Source organism: Cynocephalus volans, chromosome 8, assembly GCF_027409185.1.
Source record: "Cynocephalus volans isolate mCynVol1 chromosome 8, mCynVol1.pri, whole genome shotgun sequence".
NCBI lineage: Eukaryota > Metazoa > Chordata > Mammalia > Dermoptera > Cynocephalidae > Cynocephalus > Cynocephalus volans.
The window spans coordinates 37,359,098-37,385,037 of NC_084467.1; the positions used below are offsets into that span (position 1 = coordinate 37,359,098).

Genomic DNA, 25,940 nt, shown 5'->3' on the forward strand with positions numbered 1-25,940 from the left:
ACCCAAACTTAATGAATGAGATTTTTCTAGGGAAAAAAAATTCTTATTCTATACTAATACCTATTTCTCAGGAAACAGTACTAAAAAACCTTACATTGTTCATACTGGTCATTCTGTAGCCGGTTGGCAAAGTAGTTTTATCTTAGAAAAGGAAGATGAACTTAATGAATATGTTAAAATCAACTCCTTCAAGAAAAACATCTATGTTGTATTTTTGTGCTTATCTATTAAACTGTAAAGTTCTTTGGTGGCAGGAAAGTTTTATGGTCACCTGGATATTCCCAGTCCCTAGTACACTGAAAATGGCACCAGAGTACAGCCTCCAGTGTTTCTTAAAAGAATGAATGATTAAGCTGTTCTGTCTGAAAAATAAAACAATTAAAGGCTGATTATTTAATTTAGTAAAGGAAGGGACCAGCCCCGTGGCTCACTTGGGAGAGTGCGCCTCCGGTTCGGATTCTATGCGCTCACTGGCTGAGCGTGGTGCAGACCACACCGTGCCAATGGTTGCAATCCCTTTACCGGTTACACACACACACACACAAAATAATAATAATAATAATAAAAATTTAGTAAAGAAAAATAATAGGCTCCTTTAAATATTCCCAAAGTATATTCAAAATCACCTACAAAAATCCAATTTATGCAACACTAGGACTACATCTGTCTCATTAGTTAAGCTATACCTGTGGACAAAAGTTCAGTGCCTCTTACTAAACTATTTTTCAAGTTTGATTGTAGACAGTTTTGGGCAGACTTCAGTGGGAAAGAAATCACTAGGTCTCATTTAGGAGTACCTTAGGCAGTTAGGTCTCTAACAGAACAACCACATACTAAATTCCAGATAATGGCAACTACAGCCACTTACAAGGCAGAGGTAGCACTCTCTCTCTTCCCCACCTAGATTCGCTGCCTGCCCGCTCCCCCCCCCCCCCGCCGCACCCCACCTATCTGAAAAACCATAGCACACCAGAGTTTGCCTTTCCATTAATTACTTTTTTGGTTGGGACCCCTTAAAACTTTTTGTGCCTCTCATCTTTCCGAAAGTCTTACCTTCATGTTTAAAGGCAGCTGCCACATTAGTTAAGCAAAACAACTAAGAAATAGACTGCACAGGTTCAAATACAAGCTGTTACCTAATAGCTGGATGAGTATCTGCACTAATTTTCTTCAACTATAAAATGGGAGATAAAGCAATACATCTACTCACAGGAGTAAATAAGTTAATAAATATAAGGTAGTTCGAGCAACGGTCAGTTGGTCGGTCGCTGACACATTAAAGTTATAACCATACAACAAAGATATGCGACCTGCTGGAGTATGACTCAGAATTATGTTTTATCTTTAAGCACTAAAAAATGAATTATAAGCAGAAGTGTATTACTGATTTCTTATCATTCTAAAATGGTTGAATGTGCCCTCCTCTGCTAAGACTTTAAACAGCTATTGATGAGAAAACTAGTAAGTTGAATTCCCTCTATATAAAGAAGGCTGTCCAACATTTCCCCTCCAAATTTCAAGAGCTCTAATAAGGCAGCATCCAGAATCCACTGAAAAAATGTTTATATCAACATGTAGAGGTCGCCCGTGCCGGTGTTTGCCCACGTGCGGCGTGCACCGGAGGGGGTCATGTTGTAAGGAGACGGGGGCTGTGGTGATTCGTGCCATCAAGAATTTCAACCTAGAGAACCGCTCGCAACGGGAAATCAGCAAGATGAAGCCCTCTCCTGCTCCCAGGCACCCTTCCTCCGAGATCCGCCTGCGAGAGCAGATGAGCCACCATCTAGAAATTAAGGGAGAAATTGCTAGAAAAGATGACAAGCTGCTGACATTATTGAAAGATGTGTATGTTGATTCCAGAGATCCTGTGTCTACCTTGCAGGTAAAAGATGCTGAAATACCTCAAGAGCCAAAGGAATTCAGATTGCCAAAAGACCATTGCTTTGATGTGATGAATATTAAGAACATTCCCAAAGGCAAAATTTCCATTGTAGAGGCATTAACACTTCTCAGTAATCATAAACTTTATCCAGAAAGATGGACTGCTGAGAAACTAGCAGAAGAATACCAGTTAGACCAGAAAGATGTGAATTCTCTTCTCAAATATTTTGTTACCTTTGAAGTCATAGTGTTTTCTTCTGAAGATGGAAAAGCAATACAACCAAAATCATGAAGCTGCTTTTTCTATATGTATTCCCTATCCCCATCTCCTGTTTATTTCCTCATTTTTAGCATATTAAATTATATAAATTACCAAGTATTAAATGCTAAAAAAAAAAAAAAAAAAAAAAAAATGTAGAAACCATTTTGAGTACCCTAAGATAAAAAGGAACTAGAGCAAGGTCTTGCCCAAGTCCAGCAGGCGACAATGTCAAAACACAAAGCAATTAATTTTTGTAATTTTTACTTAAAAAAAAAAAAAAAAAAAACTTTAAAAGTTTTTCTTGCAAAATCACTATGATAAGAACAGAACAAAAATCCTAGGAGAACTGACCAAAAATAAACTATTGTGCTTGAAAGAATGCAGAAAGGGGCCGGCCCCGTGGCTCACCCGGGAGAGTGGCGCCAAAGCCACGGGTTCGGATCCTATATAGGGATGGCCGGTGCGTTCGCGTGCAGACAACACTGTGCCAAGGGTTGCGATCCCCTTACTGGTCAGGAAAGAAAAAAAAAAAAAAAAAAGAATGCAGGAAGGTCTATTGAAACTGACTCCCTAGGAAAGATGACAGTTTATTTTACTTTTAATTTGAAGGTTCCCATTCACGATTAGCATTTTACTACTTTTATCTTTTGAACAGTTTACAACCTGAAACTCAAGCACCTTTATATACACTGCAATTTACTGTTTTTGGTTTCCAATTTATGCCTTTTTGTTTCTCAGTTAAACTTCTGGATCTATTGTTTGTTTTAAGCCAACAGAAAGAAAGACTTTTGTTTAAAAGGAAACAAGCAGGTACTCCATATCTAAAGTATGCTTTCCATTTGTTCAATTGTCTCATACTACTCTAGTAAAGGTCCCAAACTTAACAGTGCCTGGATTTCAAGTAATACATGTAAAGACCTTAGAAAATATCAGCAACCCACCAAATTACAAATTTAAATCTCCTGAAGACTACCATCACTTTACTTTGGGATAGCATTTTTACACAAGAACGTGACTTTTGTTACTATGCTGAACTAAAACATGAACCATCATTAACTCCATGTTTTCCTGGTAAGCAGTAAATATCAAAGTTAAAAGCAAGTATTTCAACAATATGACAAGCCAACCTCAGAGCAGATAAAAAATAGGCACCCCAAAGTTGGCAGATAAAATTGACACCACAGGAAAATTTCGGAACTATAAGCAACTACCGCCCCCCCCCCAAAAAACCTGCACCCGTTCTTATGTAAACTTTCGGAGTAAGCAAACTTCTTCACCTAGCATAAGGAGTCTTAAAGATAACAACTGCAAAAAAGCCAAAAGATCAAAAGATTCAGCTAATGTGGAAACAACTGAAATTTTAAGACATGTTGACGAATTTAAGTTATCGAAGTGCAAGGCACTTCCCTAAACTACAGCCATTTTAGATTCAGCCTTTCTTTTGAACTTCACGGTGTGAAATTAACAAAAGTAGACTGAAAACAAACAAACAAAAAATACTCGTTGAAACACTTCAAGATCGACCAGCTTTCTTCTCGAGGGAGTTGGCAGTTAATGGATAGACAATCTAGACGAAAACACCTCGCTACCACAGAGAACCGGGACACCAGGAGTTAAAGCTCCTCTTGCCCCCTTATATACCCCACACTTGACTTACACTTTCTCCTCAGGTTTTCCTTCATAGGAAAACAAAAGTCCTTGGCTCTTATTTTAAGAAGGAAAGAAAAAGAAACTCGTTAACCAAGCCACTCAACCACCACCAAGCCGGAACGCCTGGAGAGGAGCCAGAGAGCCGCAGGTGAGCGTTCCGACCCGAAGACCAAAGTTGAAGTAGGAGCGCTCTCGCAGAGCCGCGGCGACGCTCGTGTGCAAAGCTCCACGCCCGGGGGTGTGGGGGGATTCTCATCTGAACCACACGGCCCGTGCGCTTCGCTCGTCCCTCCCTGGGCGGTCTTACACCTAACCACCTGTGTGAGAGCTTCCTTAAACTAGTTTTAATAGTCGGCCCGTCAGGAACCGGGCGGAGCCCCACGCCAGGACGACTCCGAGATCCTCTATTGCCCCGTTGTCCGGAACTCCCACTCACCGGACAGAAACGGTGTTACAGTCAAGAACGAGATCTGGCGTCTGAGGACGCGTACCGAGCTTCTCGACCCGGCAGAGATGGCTATCTCACAACCATAACAAAGCTCTTCCCAAAATGGCTGCCCGACCCACAAGGCTCAGGAGGGGCAGAGCGGCTAGAGGGGGAGGAGCGACGACCAGCCCGGCTCTACCCCTCCCCCATCCAACCCCGTCCCACACGCGCCCACTCGCAGAAGCGCAGGAGCGCGAGCGTATGCGCATGCGTCCGAACTTTAGTCCGGTGACCCTGCAGGGGTCGATCCGCGCCCCAAGCCGCCAACGTTCGGCCGCAAGAACAGCGGTTATTCCCTGTCCCGCCCCCAGCTTCCTTCATCCTGGCTCTAGGCGGTGCGTGGCCGTCCCCGCCTTTCCTCGCGCCGCCTGAGAGGCGGAGACCAGCCGAGTTTAGCACTCCCCTCATCTTCCTGCCCAATACCAGGGCCTGGGCGCATGTGAATGAGTGGGTGGGTGTGTATATGTGCCCTATCTTCCCGCCCCTTCTTTCTTCACCCTCCCACACCCCGCCACTGGGCAAGCACTCATCCCCTACCTCTATATTACTAGCAAACTGGTTTCGGAGGAGCAAGCGTTTCCCGACTCCTTCCCACCTTCCGCTCCTTCCTTCACGTGTGCGCGTCGTTGAGACCAGTCCCCAGTGGGCCACAGGGCCCGGCTCCGAAAGTCTGCGCGGCGGAGCCCAGCGCGCTTCCTGCTGGGAGAGGTAGTTCCTCCGGACGGCAGGCGTAATGCCCCCGCCCCAACGCAGGGCGGGTTTATGGCTGGAGCCTGCGCCTTTGCTAGGGCGGAGAAGCCGTTTCTCCTACCCGAAGTCTCTTTGGGTATCGGATGACAAAAAAAGGCGGCGCTGCCGTGACAGACAAGGAAATAAAAGTGAAAGCCTAGATCGACTAAAAGCGGTTACTATAACGAAGACTTCCCTGAGGCCCGATTCTGCACGGAAAGCTAAGCCATGTAATGGCTGGCAACCAGGAAGCTGGGCTACCTAGAATCTGGAGGAATGGAGGAACTGGCTGGTGTGGACCCCTGAAATCTGCTGTTACTTGTCTTCAGCTTTATCCTTAGGGAAAGACGCTCAAATTGCTCGCTGCCATTTCCTCTGACAGACTGTGAACTAGAGGCCCAGAGGAGGGAAGAACTTGCCCGAGGTCACACAGCCGAGAAATGAATTAAAGCCAAGGGTGACAGGAGGAATTACCTGATCTACCGCATCACCCCGATAAGGCTCTTATAAGCACACTTTTCATGGAAGTGAACATCCTGCCCCTTAAGCTCTGTATTCCTTATTGAAGTTTCTAGATCATGGAAGTAGAAACAAGGTTTTCCCCCCTTAGATAATATTAGTAGTTAAGGACCCTAATGCGGAGTAAGATGTGCCCAGTCGATTCTGTAAACTCTATCGTTTTGCAAAGTAAAAAATTAGTTCCGGAGATGGCAAGCCATTTGGGCCAGTTACACTGGCCTAGACTCCCAAGTATCTTACCTTGCTTCATCGCCATCACTCTGAGATTGTGCCAGTAGTCGCACTCTACCTTCCCGAACTCTACGGCCAGATTCCGCTGGCTGGGAACCCTGGAACAGAGAGGCAAGGAGTGTTCAGGTACCTTGTTTAACAGCTGACTAAAACTAAATTGAATTAAGATTTTTAGAAGAATCATCCCAAGATGGAAAGCCGAGCATGGGAACCATTTAGCGCCGGTCAAGTCCCCATCCGGACTCATTTTTTTTTTTTTTTTTTTTTTTAGGTCTCAGGAAGTGGGGAGGCTGTCTAACTTCACTTGCCGGAAGTGCCTTTCTGCTAGTCCCTGGGTGTTCTTGCGGCTTATTTTTCCATCTCCCCGCGCGACGCTGGCAAGTAAGTATCAGAGCCGTAGAAGGTGCAGATTCGGGACGGGGGACACCAAGGGTTGGTAGTAAATAGAAGACGCTACCACTAACGGGCAGAGTTTCCCGAAGATCCTTGCGCCTAAACTCCACCTTCTTTTTATCAAATTTCGGTTTGACTCTTGCAGTTTGCAATGGGAATATTGAGTGTTTTCAACATTCAAATTGGGCGGATTAACTATTGGGTCTCTGTCTTTAACTCCCGCATCAATCTCGGTCCCCGGTTTTAGGCTGTCACTTTTTCACTTTGGAAAGCACGTGCCACAGTGGATAGGGAGTTCCCAAAGGTGGTTGAGGTTTTAAATAGGGTGGTCCGGAAGGTCCTCACGAAGAAAGTGATTCTGAGCAAAAGCGAGGGTGTGCGCCCTGCGGGTGTTTGGGTCTGTGGGTCGGGAGGGGGGTGTCATTTAAACTACTCCGAGGCCTGGACTAACTTAACTCCCTACTTGCTTCTTTACGTATGGGACTGTCACACAAACCTGGATTCATACTCTCACACAGCCGCTTACTGGCTGCTTACATTCTACAGAATTCTTAACCCTCCTGTGTAACGTGGGAATAGTAGCTAATATTTTTTGAGTGCTTACGTTGTGTCTGGGACAGTTCTCAGCTCCTTACATGTATTAACTTGCTACATTTTTACAACGACTCTATGAAGTAGTAGCTATGCTTATTTCAAAGGTGAGTGAACTGCAAGGTTAAATAACTTGTTCGAAGTCACACAGCTAAGTGGTGGAGCCAGGATTCCAACCAGATTGACACCAAGGTCTGCACTTTAACAGGCTATACTGTATTTCAGCACCAAGTTGATGAGGTTATTGTGACCATTAAATGAGTTAATGTATATAAAACTGTTATATTGTCTAGCTCACAGCTAAATTGTACTGGTTGCTACTGTCATCATTTTGAACTGTAAACTTTAATTTTTTTATCATAGGTTTATTTTATTAATATATTTTTCTTACATTCTATGATTTTGTTGCAGAGCAGTTGGGAGGAATGGGGAGAGGGGAAAGGGGAAGGAAATGTGATGGAAAGAGGAGGGAGGAAGAGGGGCAGGATTGAGGTTTGTGGTATCTCCAACATTCCCACAGGGAAGACCGGGGGACTTTCATCGGTGACTTGGTCATTGCCAGGCTGGGTGCAGATGTTAGGGGGATGTGGCAATAGCCCTCACCTCCCACCTCCCCAGCTTGGGAACCCAGGGCCCTTCTTGCTGCAGCTTGGTGGTTGAGCTGGAAAATCTTAAGCTCCAATGTAGATAACTAAAGGGTGAAAGGGGGCATAGAGGGAATAGAGAAGCTATGAACTAAAGGTGGTTTTTTTTTGCTTGTTTTTTGGCAGCTGGCCTGTACAGGGACCAAACCCTGGACCTTGGTGTTATCAGCACCACGCTCTAACCAGCTGACCTAACTGGACAAGCCTCAGTTTTAAACAGATAACTAGTACTCAAGGAAGCTATTTGCCCAGTGTCACAAAGCTAGAAAGTGGGGGAGGTGTTTATAAAATCCAGATCTGTCTCTATGCATTATTCTCTCGTTAACACCAAAAGCCACAGCTAAAAGAACAGTTCAGTGAAGAAAGGATCTATTTCTTTAATGTGTTACTGATACTTTGAAAACATTAATGATTCTTTTCAAAGAAAATTGTGTTATATGGAAGAAATTCTCATGAGTTACTACTACTTTATGTATAAAATGAGGGAAATTAAGTGACATCTTGTTTTATACACAGCAACATGCTTCTGATTTCAGCCCCTCCTCTTAGCTGTAAAGATACGTTAATCCGAACTGCCTGATATCTTCCTGAACAAAACTTTCAATAGGGCCCAGTATGCTTCACTCCATCCAGAAGTTTTCTCAAGCATCTTCAAAGGTTAGTTTATTCAGAAAATGTTTGAGCACTATTTGCCAAGCACTGGTCTGGCTGGGGCAGTAGTAGTGAAAAAGGCAAAAATCCTTATCTTCATGTATTCAGGTGAGGGGGAATAGTTGGGTAACATACAAATAAGTAAAATATTTAATATGTCAAGTGGTAAGTGCTATGGAGAACTATAAGTCAGGGAAGGGGAATAGGATGTGTCAACAATAGATGTAGGATTGCATTTATACACAGGGTGATCATAAATGAGTGAAATGGACCATGCAGGTAGCTGAGAGAAGAGCATTAAGATGGAGACAAAAGGGGAAAGGCCCCAAGATGGTATCATTCATAGCATGTTTCAGGAATCACCAAGATTCTTAAGTAACTTCCATTTTTTTCTTTACCCAACACTTTTTTAGTTTTTGTTCTGTTTACTAGTTGAAGTCTGGCATCTGCTCACTAAAGCACAGGATCAGCAGGAAAGGTTATTACTTTGGCCATGAACAATGAAAGGTGCTGGGAATTTTTTTAAAAGGCAAAGAAGAAAATATGATCCTGGTTCTCAAGTATACTGAGACAAAGACAAGTAAACACACAACTTTAATTCACTGTGAGAATAATTATGATGGAAGTGTGCATAGGGTACTTACTACAGGAGCATTAAATCAGACTGGAGAGGAGTTAAGGAAAGTGCCAAGCTGAATTTTGAAAGAAGAGATAAGTTCCCTAGATAGAAAAGTAGTAAGAGCTAGAATTGTGTAGAGACATGTACAAAGGCATGGAGCTATGAAAAGTGCAGTGTTTATAAGCTAAATTGGAAGGTAGATTTCTTCCCTGTATATAAAATAGCATTCTCACAGTAGTTAGTACTGCTGCTTTTGCAAGTTATAAATAGAAGAGGCAGTTTAGAAGGCCAAATGCTAGGTAAAGACTCAGTCTTTACCTGCTTCTCTTTCAGATTATTTTTCTTATGGAATAAGATTAGTGGTAGGTCAAAATATATCACTGGTTTCTAGTCAGTAGTTTCTTTTGCATGTCGTATAGCTGTTTAATACTCTTACCAGCAATAACATCACTGTAGTCAGTTTAACCTTTCTGTAAAGTTTGATGTGCTAACGGAAAGTAGATTTTTTTGTTTGTTTGTTTTGTTTTTATTGTTTCAGATTGAGATCTTGTAAGGTGTATACATAAATATTTTTTTTAATTTTGTCTTCTGGTTCTATTTTCTTTGTAGATGCTAAAGTACCCTTTCACAGTGGGACTGGGAGCCAGCAGGAGAATAAATACACTTTCTCGCAAGATCTCTCTCGAACAGAACATTTGCTCTTTGTTTCCAAAGCCTTGGCTTTTCTTGTCATTTCCAGTGTATACAAGCAAGACACAGTGCTATCATACATCCCCATGCAGCTTTAAGAAGAAGCAGAAGCAAGCAGTACTTCCAGCCAGGTCACCAAGCACCATCACTTACCTGCCTGACAGCCCAAAGCCAGCATTATATGTAACTCTAGCAGGACTAATCCCCTTTGTTGCTCCACCACTGGTTATGGTGATGACAAAGACTTATATCCCAGTATTAGCCTTTACTCAGATGGCTTATGGAGCCAGTTTCCTATCCTTCTTGGGAGGGGTCAGATGGGGTTTTGCTCTGCCAGAAAGTAGTCCAGCCAAACCAGACTTCCTTAATTTAGCTAATAGTATGGCTCCTGTTGTGTTCTCGTGGTTTGCCTTTCTTATTTCTGAAAGACTCAGTGAAGCCATAGTCACAGTAGTAATAGGTTTGGGGATAACATTACACATTGAAGTTTTCCTCTTGCCACATTATCCCAACTGGTTCAAAGCCCTGAGGATAGTAGTCACATTAGTGGCCTTTTTTTCATTTATAAGCACTTTAGTAATTAAAGATATTTATCCAGAGAAAGGACTCAAGCCTGGTCAAGTAGAATAAATGTAAAACTACATTGTAGATAATATTAGCATGTTGGCTACAAACCTTGTAAGGTTGCATTTTGTCATCACCCTTTTCTACTTCTCCTGTTTGTTTGGCTCTTTCCCCCCCCCTCCAATGGCAATTTATTCTTTTACTTATTTACTTACTTAAATTTTTTTTTTTTTTGGTGGCTGACCAGTACGGAGATCTGAACCTGTGACAGTGTTACCAACACCATGCTCTCCGAAGTGTATCCTTCACAGGTTGTTTTTCATTTTTAGAAATTATCATTCCATACTAATTACTTGAGCAAGAGCTTAAAAAAATCTGACATTATTTTCATGTCATATTAGTTATTGAGTCTCTTTGATTTCAATGTTTTAATTGTCTTGAAAAATGTCAAAAAAAGATGAAAAAATCCCCTTTGTTAGAACCTTATGATCATTAAAAAGAGCATACCCTTCTACTGCAAGAGGAAAACCTTGTATCCATGATTGTCTGAAAATAAAAGGTGGTTCCAGTGTGGAGTTTTCACAGCAGTTGTCCCTGGGAATTCCATGTCCAAGCTTTATTCTGCCTGGTATAACCTAGTTATATAAGCTGAGAGGGTCTGTAGCTCTAAAGTCAGTAGGAAGCAGTGTCAGAAGGGAAAGCAATGTTCAAAAAGAGCTAGACACATTTTCCAATATTTGTCGGGATATTTGGTATGGTATAGTTGCAACTTATCTCCTTATCACCAAACATGTAACACTAGCTGGTCAAAAATAGTTTAAAAAATAATAATAATAAAACCATTAGTATATATAAATTAGAAAAGAAATGTCAAGCTGGAGTTATCTTGATATTCTAATGAGCAGGCCTATCTAGTCTACATCTTTAACTCACAGAGAAATTTTTTTAAAACAGCAAAAGCAATACCTTGTATTTCAACTTGAAAACATAGTCTCTTGAAATTCCTAATCTCACAAAAAGGAAGAACATTTTAAATGGAATATAAATCAGAGGAAATGGCATCACTTGGAATATGTTATGTTTGTATACTATATATGTATCACTATAAGTAAATTCAATACATGATTTCCACTATAGTGATTCTTGTTGTGAAGAGATTTATCAGTCTACAGTAATGACTACTTTCTTATACATCTATTATGGGTTGAATTGTGTGTTGAAGTTCTAACCCCTAGTACCTCAGAATATGACCTTATTTGGAGATACAGAGGTTATAAGGTTAGTATGAGGTGATTAGGGTAGGCTAATCCAGTATGACCTGTCTTCTTATAAAACGGGAAAATTTGGAGATAGACACATATATTGGGAGAACGCCATGTGAACACAAAGATGGCCATTTATACACCAAGGGGAGAGGCATGGAACAGATCCTTCCCTCACAGCACTCAGAAGGAACTAACCCTGCCAACATCTTGATTTCATACTTCTTGAAATTCAAGCACCTAGAACTGTGGAACAATTTCTGTGGCACTTTGTTAACAGCAGTACTAGCAAATTAATACGACATAATAGAGCTAGACCTAATTCTTATCATTGAGAAGCTTACCAGTTAAAGTCCATGGCTGAAACCACTATAGGATCTTTTTTTGTTAATATAGAAAATAGTCTACCACTACAGGTTGATATGGAAGGAAAGCAAGCTCATACTCTTCAGATCTTCCTCAGATTCTGCTCAGATTAAGTATTTTGATGAAGGAACTCACTTCTTTGCTTCTAAGTTGCATAGGTGCTATCCAAACTTAAAACTTTTCCCTAATCTCAAATGCATTATCCTCTAGAATAGAAGCAAGTCATATTTTTTTAGACTAATTGCCTAATTTCACTAAAAAAAAAATGCTATTTTGCATTTGAATTACAATGTATTCTTCAAGAAAAGTGATTTTTAAGTACATTTGATTAAGTATATTGGATAGCACATTTAGAAGCATATTGAATTGTCAAACATTTTGGAGGAACATCACTTTAATAGCTGTTCAGAAAGCAGAATTAAATGTAGAACTAAATGTGCAAGTACCTAAAGTTAAAACAAAGTAAAGAATGTGTGCAATCCTACTACAGTGTGGTAATCCAGGAATGCTGCTAATAAACTAAGTAAGTAATACAAAGAAAAAAAAAATCTAGATACTTTATTAATATATTCTTTTAAAAACAATCTGTCATTATCTAGGAAATAATAGGAATATTTGCAGTTACCTATTTTCAGGGATCTTCTGGATGTTATACCCAAACACTGATTGTTTTGACATTATATTTCAGCCACAGCAGTGTAAAACACCTCCCTTCACAATGTCATTTTAGGTTGGTACTAGGCAATAATGAGAATTAGATTATAGGAGTATTTTGCAAATCTGTTTTGAACCAGAATGCAGAATCTCTGTAACTAGAAATATTAAAGGTATATGAGAACTTAAATAGTCTACAAGTTATCTTGATACTTCATTCTTTGACATCTTATAGAACTCTACCAGGCATCTGTGATCCTTCAGACTTTCAGGATACCCCGGAAAAGAGGACACAGAACTTTGTCCTACATGAGCTTTTCCAAATACATGCATATAGTTATGAAAGAAAGTATCCTTGTGGGCCAAACCAAATATTTTGGATATGAGTGCTACATGAGTCTTTAATGCTGACCAAAGGTTTTCTGTCCAAATAAGCTGCTGATGTTTATAACAATATACTGAAAGACCTTCGTAAAGAAATGGGAAATTAAATCTTTAAGTTAGCTAGTTAAACCTTAATATATGCTATACCTTTAAAATATATGGCTCCAACTGACTATTAGAAATAAAAGTAATGATCATACACACAATGAATCTTCCTCTCAGAACTGAACAGAGAACAATTCTTTAGAATACTTCTCGGGGAAAATGAGATGTTTTGAGAAGCAGTTTTGGATCAGGGTGGGGGGGGCCTTTCAACTTACACTTATGAGTCACTGTCTATAAAAAGTTTCACAGATACCTACAATTCAGCCTTCTCCAAACCAGGCAGTAGCTTTGTAGTAAGCTCATACTTAAGCCTGCCCAAGTACAAGCAAATTTCACAAAGCTTGGTAATCTAATAAAATTACCTCTTCCTAAAGCCAAACAGATCATTTTGGTTACTATCTAGAAAATAAGAAAGAAATTTCTAGGTGCATAATACAGACTGCTGGGCTCTGTCACCCATTATATCTTATTACAATCAAGGACTGTCACTAAGAACCTCTGATTAATTTCTTACTTGCATTCTCAGAATCAAAACAAAAAATAAGAGTGAGCAAAACCTTTTCTTAGGCTGTTATCAGCAAGCAAAAACTTACCCTCTATATAAATAACTAGCTATGTCCCCCACACCCCTCCTAATATAGCTGCTGCCAATAAAAAGTTTAAGGCTAGTGAAAACTCCTGGTATCATAATAAAGTAGGAAGCTAAACAGCTTTTCTCTGTAGGTTAAACTATGGCCATGGAAAATTGTGCTTTGGATCAAATCATGAATGTACAGAAATCTTTAAACTGTCTCATGATATTATTCCCACATCACATAAAGGTTATGTAACAACTAAAAAGCAATTGCTAGAGAAGTAGCTAAAGGGGATATTTGCCAAGAAGTTGGCAATTAATTTTTTATAAATAGTACTCTACACTTAACTGGACAATACTAGAGCATAAACAGCATTTCTACTGTTGGTAAGGTTGGCAAATTTGCGTGAGCTCTTTATTAATTTACGATACATTCCATATCCCTTCTCACTCAAACTTTTAGAAAAATCACTCTTTAGTCATTTATCTACCAAATACATGGAAACGCAATAGAATCAGAGGGTCCTATCACCAAATATATATTTGATTTGGGAGATTTCCTTGTGCTCTCTTACACCTTATATTTCATAGTACAGCAACACCCCCTTCACAACGACTGGTGATCATGTTACCGATTTCTGTCCATGTATCTGAATGAGGATTATAAACTTCAACTGAGTCCAAGGTACCTGGGGCCAGGAAATCATGGCTGGAAGATCGACCTCCAGAAACATACAGAAGACCATTGACTGCCACAACACACATGCCTGCTCTAGGCACTTTCATTGAGGCAACTTCAACCCACTTTTCCTGGTTAAGAGAGAAAATAAATATGTTAGCAGTGTCATAAAATGACAATAAAGAAAAATGCTGAGAAATCAGATATTCTGTTTCTTTTTTACATGTTGAAATTTTAAACTTGCAATCCAATCCAGTCTGATAAGTATATAGAACATTTTTAAATGAAACTTTGAGAAGGCATGGCAAAGCAGTGAATTTAGAGGAAAATAATGAAAAACATGTCTGATTATAAATTATGATCAGGAGATGATCTAGAAATCATATACAGATGCCTCTCAACTTACAATGGGGTTACGTCCCGATAAACCCATTATAAAGTCAAAAAATCATAAGTCAAACTATCATTAAGTTGGAGACTGTCTGTATAGGCCATACAGACGTATAGGCCAACATTCTCAGAAACTAGGTCCATGAAATACAACATTCTGAGAAACTACATCCATGAAATACAAAATGAAACAAAGCAAAACAAAAGAAACACAAGGCTCCAAGGAGGAAGATGCTTGCATACCAAAGAGCTTTTTTTTTTTTTTTTTTAAAAGATGACCGGTAAGGGGATCTTAACCCTTAACTTGGTGTTGTCAGCACCACGCTCTCCCAAGTGAGCCAAAAGGCCATCCCTATAATAGGGATCCGAACCTGTGGCCTTGGTGTTATCAGCACCACACTCTCCCAAGTGAACCACGGGCTGGCCCCTCAAAGGGCTTTTTAAAAGATGTAACTTGAAGCAAAAAATTGTCAAAAAGTGGGGGTATGATGCTAAAGTGTAGAGTCCAAAGGGCTTTTTAAATCCTTTAATATGCTAATGAGGCTTAAAAATTCCCACGAGAACGATATAGCCTATAACACTTGCCAAACTCATTTGACCATGGAATCCTTTTTTCAAGTATCATCCAGTGGAGTCAGTAATCTGCAGAACATATTTTCAAAAAGGTGGTCTGGACCTGGAGTTGGGAACTATACCCTATTTTTGTATAGCCTGAGAATGAAGAATGATATTTCCATATGTTGGGCCCACAAGGCCAAAAATATTTACTACCTGGCCCTTTATACAAAAAGTATGTATGCTAACTCCTCATATACATTGTTCTCTGAAGAAATTTCAATAAGCTGTTATAGACAAAATGACTAGTAGTGTCCTACTTCAGGGAATATACCAAGAAACAGAAAAGCTAATAAAGGTCCTAAGAAGTAATCAGGAGAGAAAAGAACAAGTAGCCAGGTAATAAAAGAATAGATCTTCAATCTGCATATAAAGTACATAATAAAGTTTTTAAAATCATAAAAAGTGAGCTGCCAGTCAGCTCAGTTGGTTAGAGCATGGTGCTAACACCCACCAGGGGTTCAATCCCCTTACTGGCCAGCCTCAAAAAAATATATATTAAAAATAAATAAAATAAAATCCTAAAAAGTGAACATTGATTATTCATCAATGTTAGCAAGTGAACTTTTTGAGGACAGAGTCTTAATGAGCTTCTCATCCTAGTACTAGTATAGTGACAGCACATTATAGTCAATGTATGTTTGTTGATCTGAACTTAAATGAAACTCTTAAATACTAAAACCAAGGACAATCTTTTGCAAATGAGGGCCGGCCCATGGCTCACTCGGGAGAGTGTGGTGCTGATAACACCAACGCCCCGGGTTCGGATCCCATATAGGGATGGCCGGTTAGCTCACTGGCTGAGTATGGTGCTGACAACACCAAGTCAAGGGTTAAGATCCCCTTACCGGTCATCTTTAAAAAAAAAAAAAAAGACACTCTTTTGCAAATGAAGGGCCAGGTTAAATTTGAAAGCAATTTAATCATCTGAAATTATGGAACACATCACAAAACTCACACAGCTAAAAAAAAGACTTGCATTTTAAAACATAGGTATATTCACAAAAAGGTCCATAACTAGTTAAGATAAATTAAGATGATTAGGTTATGGGCTCATCCAATATTGTTTATCTTTCATTTCTATCAGTGTATTACAATGACAGTTTGCTTTTTATCCTGAGTCACCTCAAAATAAATTCTGTAAGAGCAGGAACATGACCTCTAGAGTTTGGATCCATAACGCAGGACTTTAGTAGATAATAAATACAAAAAAATTTCAAATCTATGCATAAAAAACCAAGGTAACTTATTACTGATAAGCAATTACTTTGGAACTAAAACCTTTTTATTTCACAGCCATATAGAAAAATTAGCAACAGAAAGTGCTCTCAAAATGTTCACTTTCTATATTATATAGGCCCAAATAAGATCATAAAGAAGGTGAAAGGAATCTGAAATATCACCAAAGTTTGAAATTAATCAGAAATGAGAATCAAAATCCTTATGCTTTATAAGACATGGAAGTCCACTCTTACCACTTCTATTCAACATTGTACTGGAGGTTCTAGCCACGGCAATTAGAAAGGAAAATGAAATAAAAGGTAACCGGATTTAGTCCAAATTTAAGAAGCAAAACAATCTTTATTTATAGATGACATAATCTCGTGTATAGAAAATCCTAAGAAATCCACAAAAAAATACTATTAGACTACAAAGTGTAGCAAGGTTGCAGGACACAAGAGCAACATCCAAAAATCAAATGTATTTCTACACATTAGTAACGAATAATCTGAACATGAAATTAAGAAAACAATTCAATTTACAATACAGTCAAAAGGTATAAATTGCTTCAGAATAAATTAACCAACAGGGTTGGTTGGTTGGCTCAGTTGGTTATAGCACAGCCTTGTAACACCAAGGTCAAGGGTTCAGATCCCCATACCTGACCAGATGCCAAAAATAAATAAATAAATAAATTTAACCAACCAACTGTAAGAAATTGAAAACTATAAAACATTGTTGAAATGAATTAAAGAAGAACTAAATAAAAGGAAAGATATCCAATGTTCATGAATCAAAAGACTTAATATTGTTAAGGGCCGGCCCGTGTCTCACTTGGGAGAGTGTGGTGCTGATAACACCAAGGCCAAGGGTTTGGATTCCTATATAGGGATGGCTGGTTCATTCACTTGGGAGAGTGTGATGCTGACAACACCAAGTCAATGGTTAAGATCCCCTTACTGGTCATCTTTAAAAAAAAAAAGAGAGAGACAATATTGTTAAGATGACAATACTCCTCAAATTGATCTCAGATTCAGTGCAGGTCCTATCAAAAACCCAGCTGACTTCTTGCAGGAATTAACAAACTGAATCTAAAATTCATATTAAATTCAAGGCCCCCAGAATAGCCAAACCAATTTTTAAAAGATCAAATTTGGAGTACTCACTCACTCTTTCTTATTTCAAAACTTACAACTACAAAACTACAATAATCAAGACAGTGCAGTACTGAAAGAAGGCTAAATGAACAGAATTGAGAGCCCAGAAATAAACCCTCACATCTACAGTCAACTGACTTAACAAAGGTGCAAAGACAAGTCAATGGGGGAAAGAATGGTATTTTCAACAAATGGTGTTAAAATACAACAAGATAGGCAAATGCAAAAGAATAAAGATGGAACCTTACCTCTTACCATATATAAAAATGAAATCAAAATGGATCAAAGACCTAAATATAAGAGCTAAAATATAAAAAACTCTTAGAAAAAAGCACAGGCATAAATCTTCATAACCTTGGACTAAGCAATGGTTTCTTAATTATGAAACTAGAAGCACAGTGATAAAAGAAAAAAATTAATTGAACATTAAAATTTAAACTTATGTGCTTCTAAGAATAGCATGAAGTGAAGAAAACCCATAAAATAGGAGAAAAATTTTGCACATCATATCTCTCACAAAGGACTTGTATCTAGAATTATATAAAGAACTCTAGGCCGGCCCGTGGCTCACTTGGGAGAGTGTGGTGCTGATAACACCAAGGCCATGGGTTCGGATCCTATATAGGGATGGCCGGTTTGCTCACTGGCTGAGCGTGGTGCTGACAACACCAAGCCAAGGGTTGAGATCCCCTTACCGGTCATCTTTTTAAAAATAAAAAATAAAAAAAAAAAAAAAAAGAACTCTTACAACTCAATGATAAAAAGACAAATAATCTTATTTCAAAACAGATAAATTGAATAGATTTTTCTTCATAGAAGATATGCAAATGACCAATAACACATAAAAAGATGCTCAACATCATTAGCCACCAGGAAAATGTAAGTAAAAACCAAAATGAGATAACAATTTACACCTACTAGGACAGCTATAATAAAAATAATAATAATAATAACAAGCATTAGATTTGGAGAAACTAGAACCTTCATTCACTGCTGGTGGTTATGTAAAATTGTGTAGCCACTTTAGAAAACAGTCTGGCAGTCCCTAAAAAGAATATACATAGAACCATATGACCCAGCAATTCTACTCCTAGGCCTATATCCAAGAAAAATGAAAACATATGCCTACACAAAAACTTGTACATGAATCTTCATAGCAGCTTTGTTCATAATAGCCAAAAAGTAGAAACAAACAAAATATTTAGTATGTGAATTATATCTCAATAAAGCTGTTAAAATCCATCCACTTAAAAAAAAGAAAACGGAAAGAGAAAAAACCTTAATGGTTTTGAAAACCATAAGTGGTTTAAAAACTATAAAATTCAAATAAGACTAATCCTTATTTCCCAAAATACAAGGAGTCATCAAAAAGTCCATGGAAAGATTCATATTATCTTTAATTCAATTTTCCATGAACTTTTTGAAGTACCCTCAGAAGTTCCTTGAAAATGTTTTTCTACAAGATGTTCCACAAACATCCACACAAAAAAAGCAAGGGTGGTATGGTCAACTGAATTTGAGAAACTCAGCATAAAGATTCATAAAGTATTTTAAATATTTTACTAAATTCTGCAAAGAAGTCTTGTGGTAAAGAAACTAATTTAACTTTGTTTAGCCTAACTTTCCATAAATATAATTGATCAGGGAAATTCAAGTTACCTAATTCCTATTAACAATGCAAAAAATCAGTATTCCATGGAAATCAATTTGGAAAAAATTGGCCTAACCTACAAGTTTATGGCATAACACACCTTGTACTTCATTATCCCAGCCCTTAACACACTGTAATATAATTGTCTATTTATTTCTCTATATTCCCCACTAAAATGTAGGCTCCGTGAGAGCAGTGGCTTTGTATATTTAGTTTACCCTTGTTTCTTCAGGCATAGTACCCGATCCATACCTACAAACTAAGAAGACTATAAGTATTTGTGAATGAGTAAATCAACTAATGAACAAATAAATACATGATAGAATAGTGACTCAATGAAGATACGACCTACCCTTCTCTATCTTAGTCTTCCATTCCTAGCATAATTGAGTTAACACACTAACTGAGGGCATGAGGGAACACTGGGGAGCTCACATGGGCTGAGACAGGATGGATAATGCATGGAGGTAGCAGGTGGAGAAGACAGCTGGTGTGGTAGAGAGATTGGTTTTATTTAGTAAATAAGTAAATTGAATGAACAAATTAGTAAATATATTGAAGGTAATGGAAGCCAAGTTTTTAACTTATGGAGAAGGTTTTTACAATCATAGGAAAGGTGGAGGCCTGAAAGAACCTAAAATATTATACTGGAATTGGAGCTGTCACTATGAACTCATGGTTTTAAAATATAAATGCACAAATAAATACAGACATAATTATGGGTAAATGTATGTGTGAATAAATACACATATATACATACATATATTTCCTAGCTCTGTTTACTGTGAATACCTAGAAGCAGCAACACCCTAGTAGCAATTAATAACCTGATTGTGTAGATCTTGGTTTCTAAATACTGTCCTTCACAAAGACAAACGGGGGCTTCTTGGAGAAATGGCTGATTTTGGGGTTAGAGCAGTGAAAGTACAAGATGAGCTTAAAATATGTTATTATGCCAGAGATTGTAGAAATGCCCAATGAATGATGAGAACATATCAAAGGACACAGGAGGGATTTCCACTTCCAACCATGATAGATTGTTAACAAACTGCCCTTGTGCCATAAAGACCTAGAAAACTAGACAAAACATAGGAAACAAAGTTCTGAGACACTGGACAACAGGCAGTGCAAAACTGTAATCTCTGAGAAAAAGAAACAAACAAGGTGAGCTCCATGGTTGTCTAAGCTTCATGCCTGGAGGGGTTTTCTGAATAGCAGTACAGGGAAGGGGATCCAAAGCTGAACATGATAGCCGATTTAGGAGACACAGATCAGAGATTTAGAGAGGATGAAGCAGCTGAGATTTGCAAGGAACAGTGACAGAGGATAGAGGTCCCCTTGAATCTTTGGCTGAATACCACTAATTTGTGTATGCATAAGGTGAGATTCCATGAAAACAGGCAAATAACAACTAATGGGAGGAGATGACATCTGAACAATCCCAGACCTCACACAAGGCTGACCTATTCAAGTTCTGACCAGCCAAAGTGAAGAGACCTTGTTGAACACCTGGGGCATTCAGCAGAGACCCAGGAGGAGTCACGCTTTAGTAGCAGAGCTAAAGGAAGTAGGCTTAAAGGAAAGGCTACCCTAGACCTTCCCTACAAAGTTTAAAAACAAGTCTCAAAAGGATCAGCCTCATTTACACATAATGGAATTGCTTACCAAAACTAAACTCAACACTTCCTAAAGGAAGAAAACAAAATCCAAATAGTCACAACATTAACATTCACACTGTCTAGCATCCAGTCAAAAGTTACTAGAAATATGGAGAAGCAGGAAAAATGACTCAAACCAGGAAGACAAAAAGTCAACCAATACAGAGCCAAAAATGACAAAGATGATGAAATTAGCAAACAAAGACTTAAAACATATTATTAACAGGTTCAAGGATCTAAAGGAAAATGTGAATATAGTGAGAAAAGAACTAAAAAATATAAGATCTGAAATAAAAAATTCTGTAGATGGGATTAGACCCTACAAATTAGAAGTTTAGACACTGCATAAGATTAATGAACTTCAAGACAGAGCAAAAGAAACTATCCAAACTGGAGAACAGAGATAAAAAAGACTGGAAAAAATTTAATAGAGCCTCAGTGACTGTGAGACAATAACAAGTGGTCCTACATACATAGAATTGGAGTCCCCAAAAGAGAGCAGAATAATTTTTAAAATATGGCAGAAAACATTCCAATTTGATGAAATCTATAATCCCCAGATTCAAGAAGTTCAATGAATTTCTAGCAGGTTAAACACACAACTCCAACAAGACACATCATAATCAAACTACTGAAAACCCATGATAAAGAAAAAAATCTTAAAAGCTGCCAAAGAAAAAAGACACATTGTATATGGGGGAACAAAGATAAAAATCCCTACTTACTTCTCATCAGAAACAATGCAAGAAGAAATTAAAGACCATCTTTTTTTTTTTTAAAGATGACTGGTAGGGGATCTTAACCCTTGACTTGGTGTTGTCAGCACCACACTCTCCCAAGTGAGCTAACTGGCCATCCCTATACAGGGATTCGAACTGTGCCAAGTGAAGCATAGGCTGGCCCAAAGACCATTTTTAAGGTACTGAAAGAAAAGAAAGTCAATCTAACATTCTATACTCAGCAAAATATCTTTCAAAACTGAAGGTGGGGAAAAAGGCAGTTTCAGAAAAGAAAAGCTAAGAGATTTCATTGCTAGTAGACCTGCACTAAAAAAAAAAATAAAGTTTTTCAGGCTAAGAGAAAATAATATGAAATAGAAATTCAATTCTACACAAAAGAATAAACAGGACTAGAAATAGTAAACATATGGGTAATTACAAAAGACTTTCTCATTAAAAAAAATTTTTAATACAGTATAAAATTGTTTAAATATAACAACATATCATGGGGTTTACGATACATATAGAAGTAGAATGTACAAACTAGCACAAAGGATGTGATAGAGTTTGGATACATTGTCCCCACCAAAACTCATGTGGAAATCTGATCCCCAGTGTGGCAGTGATGGGAGCTTTTTGAGTCATGGGGGTGGACCCCTCATGAATGGATTAATCTTTGCCCTGGGGGCGGGGGGCCTAAGTGAGATCTCACTCTATTAGTGCCTGTGAGAGATGGTTGTTTATTTATTTATTTATTTATTTATTTTTTAGAAAGATGACCAATGAGGGGATCTTAACCCTTGACTTGGTGTTGTCAGCACCACGCTCTCCCAAGTGGGTGAACCGGCCATCCCTATATAGGGATCCGAACCCATGGCCTTGGTGTTATCAGCACCACACTCTCCCAAGTGAGCCACAGGCTGGCCCAGAGCTGGTTGTTTAAAAGACCCTGGTACTCCTCCCCCTCACTCTTGCTTCCTCCCACCACGTGATCTTTTTGTACCCACCGGCTGCTTGCCACTTTCTGCCATGAGTAGAAGCAGCCTGAGGCCCATGCCAGATGCAGCTGTCCCATAATCATAAGCCAAGGAGACCTCTGTTCCTTATAAATTACCCAGTCTCAGGTATTTCTGTTATAGCAACACAAAACGGACTAATACAGGATGGGAGGGGAAAATGAAAGTATATTTTTGTAAGTTTTTTACATTACAAGTGAAGTGGTATGATATTATTTGAAGGTAGATTTGATGCATTGAAAATACATAATGTGTAGGGTCGGCCCATGGCTCACTAGGGAGAGTGTGGTGCTGATAACACCAAGGCCAAGGGTTCGGATCCCTATATAGGGGATGGCCAGTTAGCTCACTTTGGAGAGTGCGGTTCTTACAACACCAAGTCAAGGGTTAAGATCCCCTTCCTGGTCATCTTTAAAAAAAAAAAAAAAAAAAATGGGGCCGGCCCATGGCTCACTCGGGAGAGTGCAGTGCTGATAGCACCAAGGCCATGGGTTCGGATCCCATATAGGGATGGCTGGTTTGCTCACTGGCTGAGCGTGGTGCTGACAACACCAGGCCAAGGGTTGAGATCACCTTACCGGTCATCTTTTAAAAAAAATAAAATAAAATAAAATACATAATGTGGGTGGCCAGTTAGCTCACTTGGTTAGAGCATGGTGTTGGTAACACCAAGGTCAAGGGTTTGGATCCCTGAACCAGCCAGCTGCCAAAAAAAAAAAAAAAATATATATATATATATATATATATATATATATATATATATATATATATATATATATATATATATATATATATATAATGTAAATCCTAAAGCAATCATTAAGAAAAAAAGTAAGAGATATAGCTAATTAGACAATAAAAAAGATAAAGTGGAATAATAAAACAATCAAAATAAAGACTAAAAGGGGAAAAAAGGATCAAAGAATGGATTTTACAAATAGAAAACAAATAGCAACATGGGAGTATAAAACCAACCATACCTGTAATTACATTAAATAAAAATAATATAAACTTTAAAAACCATTTAAAAGTCAAAGATTGTCAAACTGGATTAAAAAACAGGTCACAACTATATGCTGCCTACAAGAAATGCACTTTGTAAAGACATAGACTAAGGGTAGAATGAAAGAAAAAGATATACCATGCAAACACTTATCAAGAGAAAGCTTGGCTACATTAATATCAGATAAAGTAGACTTCAGCACAAAGAATACTTGTATTTCCAGAGATAAAGAGAAACATTTCATGACCAGAAAAAGATCAATTCATCAATAAGATATATAATCTCAACATGTATGCAATAACTTCAAAATATGTGAAGTTAAACCTGAGAGAAATAAAAGGAAAAAGAGACAAATCCATAATCACAGATGGAGATTGCAACAGTCCTTTCTTAATAACTGACAGAACAACTGGACACATCAGACAGACTAGGGAAAACCTGAATAAAACTAAAAACCCGGCTGTCCAGTTGGCTCAGTTGGTTAGAGCAGGGTGTTATAACACAAAGTTCAAAGGGTTCGGAACCCCATACTGGCCAGCCACCAAAAACAAACAAACAAAAAACCAATAACAACAAAACTAAAAACCAATTTGACCTAATAGACATTAGAACAACACAGTCTAATAACAGCAGAATACAAATTCTATTCAGGTGTACATGAACCATTTACTAAGATAGAAACAAAACAAAACATGTTCTCTGATCCCAGTGGAATTAAATTAGAAACCAATAACAAAAAGATATCTGGAAAATCCCTACATATTTTTAAATTAAATAACATACTTTTTTTTTTTGGCACTGGCTGGTACTAAGATCAAACCTTGGATGTTGGTATTATCAGCACTGTGCTCTAATCAGTTGAGCTAACCAGCCATCCCCGAATAACCTACTTCTAACAACCCATTGGTTAAAGAAGAAATTACCAAGGAAATTAGAAAATATTAAAAGATGAATGCTAATTAAAACACAACATATTATAATGTGTGGAATGCAGTTAAAGCAATGCTTGAAGAAAATTTAAAGCTTTAAAGGTTTATATCATAGAAAAAGAAAGGTCTAAAATCAATCACGTAAGCTTCCATTTTAAGAATCTAGAAAAAGAATAGTAAACTAAATCCAAAACAAATAGGAGGAAGGAAAAAATAAGAACAGAAATCAATGAAATAGAAAATTGACAATCAATAGAAAACTAAGGACACCAAAAGTTGGTTCTTTGAAAAGAAAAAAAACCCATAAATGATCAATATCATGAAAGAGAACATCACTACAGATCTTACAGACATCAAAAGAATACCAAGATACTAAACATTTGAAATCATCCAACCTACCTCTTCAAAGGAATACTTTTCGACAGTATGAAGAGCATCTTGTGTCTCATTCCACCCTCCAATAGAATAGATGCAGTCATTGAGTGCAGCAACGCCAAGATATGCTCTCCTGGTTCCCATTGGAGGAAGTGGAGACCAACGCTTGGAAAGTGGATCATAAACTTCAAAAGAACGAAGCTCTATTCCTTCATTGCTGATGCCCCCAATTACATAAATTAAACCTGGAAATGGAATATTTTGCTCAGATGCTATAGAACGTAGGATAAACAATGATGAAAAGTAATAGTTGTGATTTATGTCTGCTATGCTGATGCTACATTTATCTAGAGCTTACAATATTATTTGAGAGAGAAAATCAACCTCTGCCTAGTTTATCACAACTCACATTTAAGCATGTTGCAAAAAATTAGGGGTATTAATTTAAAGTGGCATTGAATTTTCAAACAGCATAATGATATCATAACAAATAATTTGTCAGACAAGGATATCTCATTGTCTGCTTGCTGATCTCAGGTACCAGATCCATTGCTACCACTCATAGATAAAAAAGGAAAGGGACACGGATTTATTCTCTAAAAAATGACATGCACTGAAAATGGGAACAACATGGCTCTCTTTGGTGACAGCCTACCTGTTACTGATGGACATAAAATAAAATAAAATAAGAGAATTTAAATTAGAATATTATATGGCTAAGGTTAAGGTATCAGGATCAATTACTAGAGTATGATAGAATGTAGTTTACAGAGTTTCTTATTAAATTTGATTTGAATCTAATGGTTCTGACAATCTACAATTTTTTTGAGTCTCTAGTGTTGTTTCCCATGCTCTAAAATGAGAAGTTATAAGTTATTAAGAGTGATATTTTAAGAAACATGGGCTAAATATTAGTAAACTTGGGTTCTAGCTCCAGCTTTGCCAGTTACCAGCTATGAGAAAAAACAACTCATAACTTTCCTGATCTTTAGCTTCCTCATCTATAAATTAAAGAGGTCAAAATAGATAATTTCCAAGATCACTCTCTAGCTGTATGATTTTAGATGGGAAGATAAAAATAATAAATAAAAAAAACACTAGACAATACTATAATATTAAACAATAAAATATAGTCTGCATCATGTAATTTGAACATTTATATGCTAGTAGAAATTGGAGAAGGTACCCACAAAGCAGAAGGAACTTGAGCTGGAAACAGCAGACTGAGCTGTCAAAAACAATGGACAGGTTACTTCCTACTCCATAGGCAT

At 38.1% G+C, this 25,940-nt stretch overlaps 4 protein-coding genes across 16 annotated transcripts in view; 2 read left to right on the forward strand and 2 right to left on the reverse strand.

Moving 5' to 3' along the window:
- Window positions 1-5,981, reverse strand: part of GPBP1L1 (GC-rich promoter binding protein 1 like 1) — a 54,770-nt gene extending 48,789 nt beyond the window's left edge. For 2 of the 6 annotated variants that reach the window (XM_063106490.1, XM_063106491.1), the window contains exon 1: window positions 4,818-4,993. The gene's annotated coding sequence lies outside the window, so the exon portion shown is untranslated. Of the gene's footprint in view, window positions 1-2,551; window positions 2,618-4,229; window positions 4,456-4,817; window positions 4,994-5,768 lie in introns of those variants that run through there. The other 4 variants (XM_063106496.1, XM_063106495.1, XM_063106492.1 and 1 more) reach the window with 3 other exon arrangements.
- Window positions 1,559-2,217, forward strand: LOC134384121 (NADH dehydrogenase [ubiquinone] 1 alpha subcomplex assembly factor 4-like). Its single transcript, XM_063105742.1, has one exon. The coding sequence runs from the start codon at window positions 1,559-1,561 to the stop codon at window positions 2,171-2,173; it is 615 nt and encodes a 204-aa protein (XP_062961812.1). The 3' UTR covers window positions 2,174-2,217.
- Window positions 5,982-6,065: 84 nt separating the features above from the next.
- On the forward strand, window positions 6,066-14,067 carry TMEM69 (transmembrane protein 69). 3 transcript variants are annotated; one of them, XR_010024213.1, is made up of 4 exons: window positions 6,066-6,140; window positions 7,924-8,044; window positions 9,267-10,209; window positions 13,942-14,067. XR_010024213.1 is itself a non-coding variant. In XM_063105449.1 (3 exons), the coding sequence occupies exons 2-3, from the start codon at window positions 8,003-8,005 to the stop codon at window positions 9,975-9,977; spliced, it is 753 nt and encodes a 250-aa protein (XP_062961519.1). In that variant the 5' UTR covers window positions 6,066-6,140; window positions 7,924-8,002; the 3' UTR covers window positions 9,978-10,966. The 3 variants fall into 3 exon arrangements, 2 of the variants coding, with proteins under 2 accessions (XP_062961519.1, XP_062961521.1); XM_063105449.1 differs by lacking the exon at window positions 13,942-14,067 and having other exon boundaries at window positions 9,267-10,966; XM_063105451.1 differs by lacking the exon at window positions 13,942-14,067 and having other exon boundaries at window positions 6,069-6,140; window positions 7,904-8,044; window positions 9,267-10,966.
- Window positions 13,645-25,940, reverse strand: part of IPP (intracisternal A particle-promoted polypeptide) — a 44,411-nt gene continuing 32,115 nt past the window's right edge. For 5 of the 6 annotated variants that reach the window (XM_063105448.1, XM_063105447.1, XM_063105445.1 and 2 more), the window contains 2 exons: window positions 24,694-24,914; window positions 13,645-14,066 (listed from right to left, as the gene is read on the reverse strand). In XM_063105448.1, coding sequence (XP_062961518.1) covers window positions 13,842-14,066; window positions 24,694-24,914 — 446 coding nt within the window. In that variant the 3' untranslated portion in view covers window positions 13,645-13,841. Of the gene's footprint in view, window positions 14,067-16,414; window positions 16,445-24,693; window positions 24,915-25,940 lie in introns of those variants that run through there. The other variant, XM_063105446.1, reaches the window with a different exon arrangement.

Bases quoted from the DNA above. Each gene is read 5' to 3' on its own strand.
- LOC134384121 (XM_063105742.1), top strand. From the start codon at position 1,559: ATGTTTATATCAACATGTAGAGGTCGCCCGTGCCGGTGTTTGCCCACG.
- TMEM69 (XM_063105449.1), top strand. From the start codon at position 8,003: ATGCTTCACTCCATCCAGAAGTTTTCTCAAGCATCTTCAAAG. The intron at 8,045-9,266 runs GTTAGTTTATTC...TTTTCTTTGTAG, and splicing joins TTTCTCAAGCATCTTCAAAG to ATGCTAAAGTACCCTTTCAC.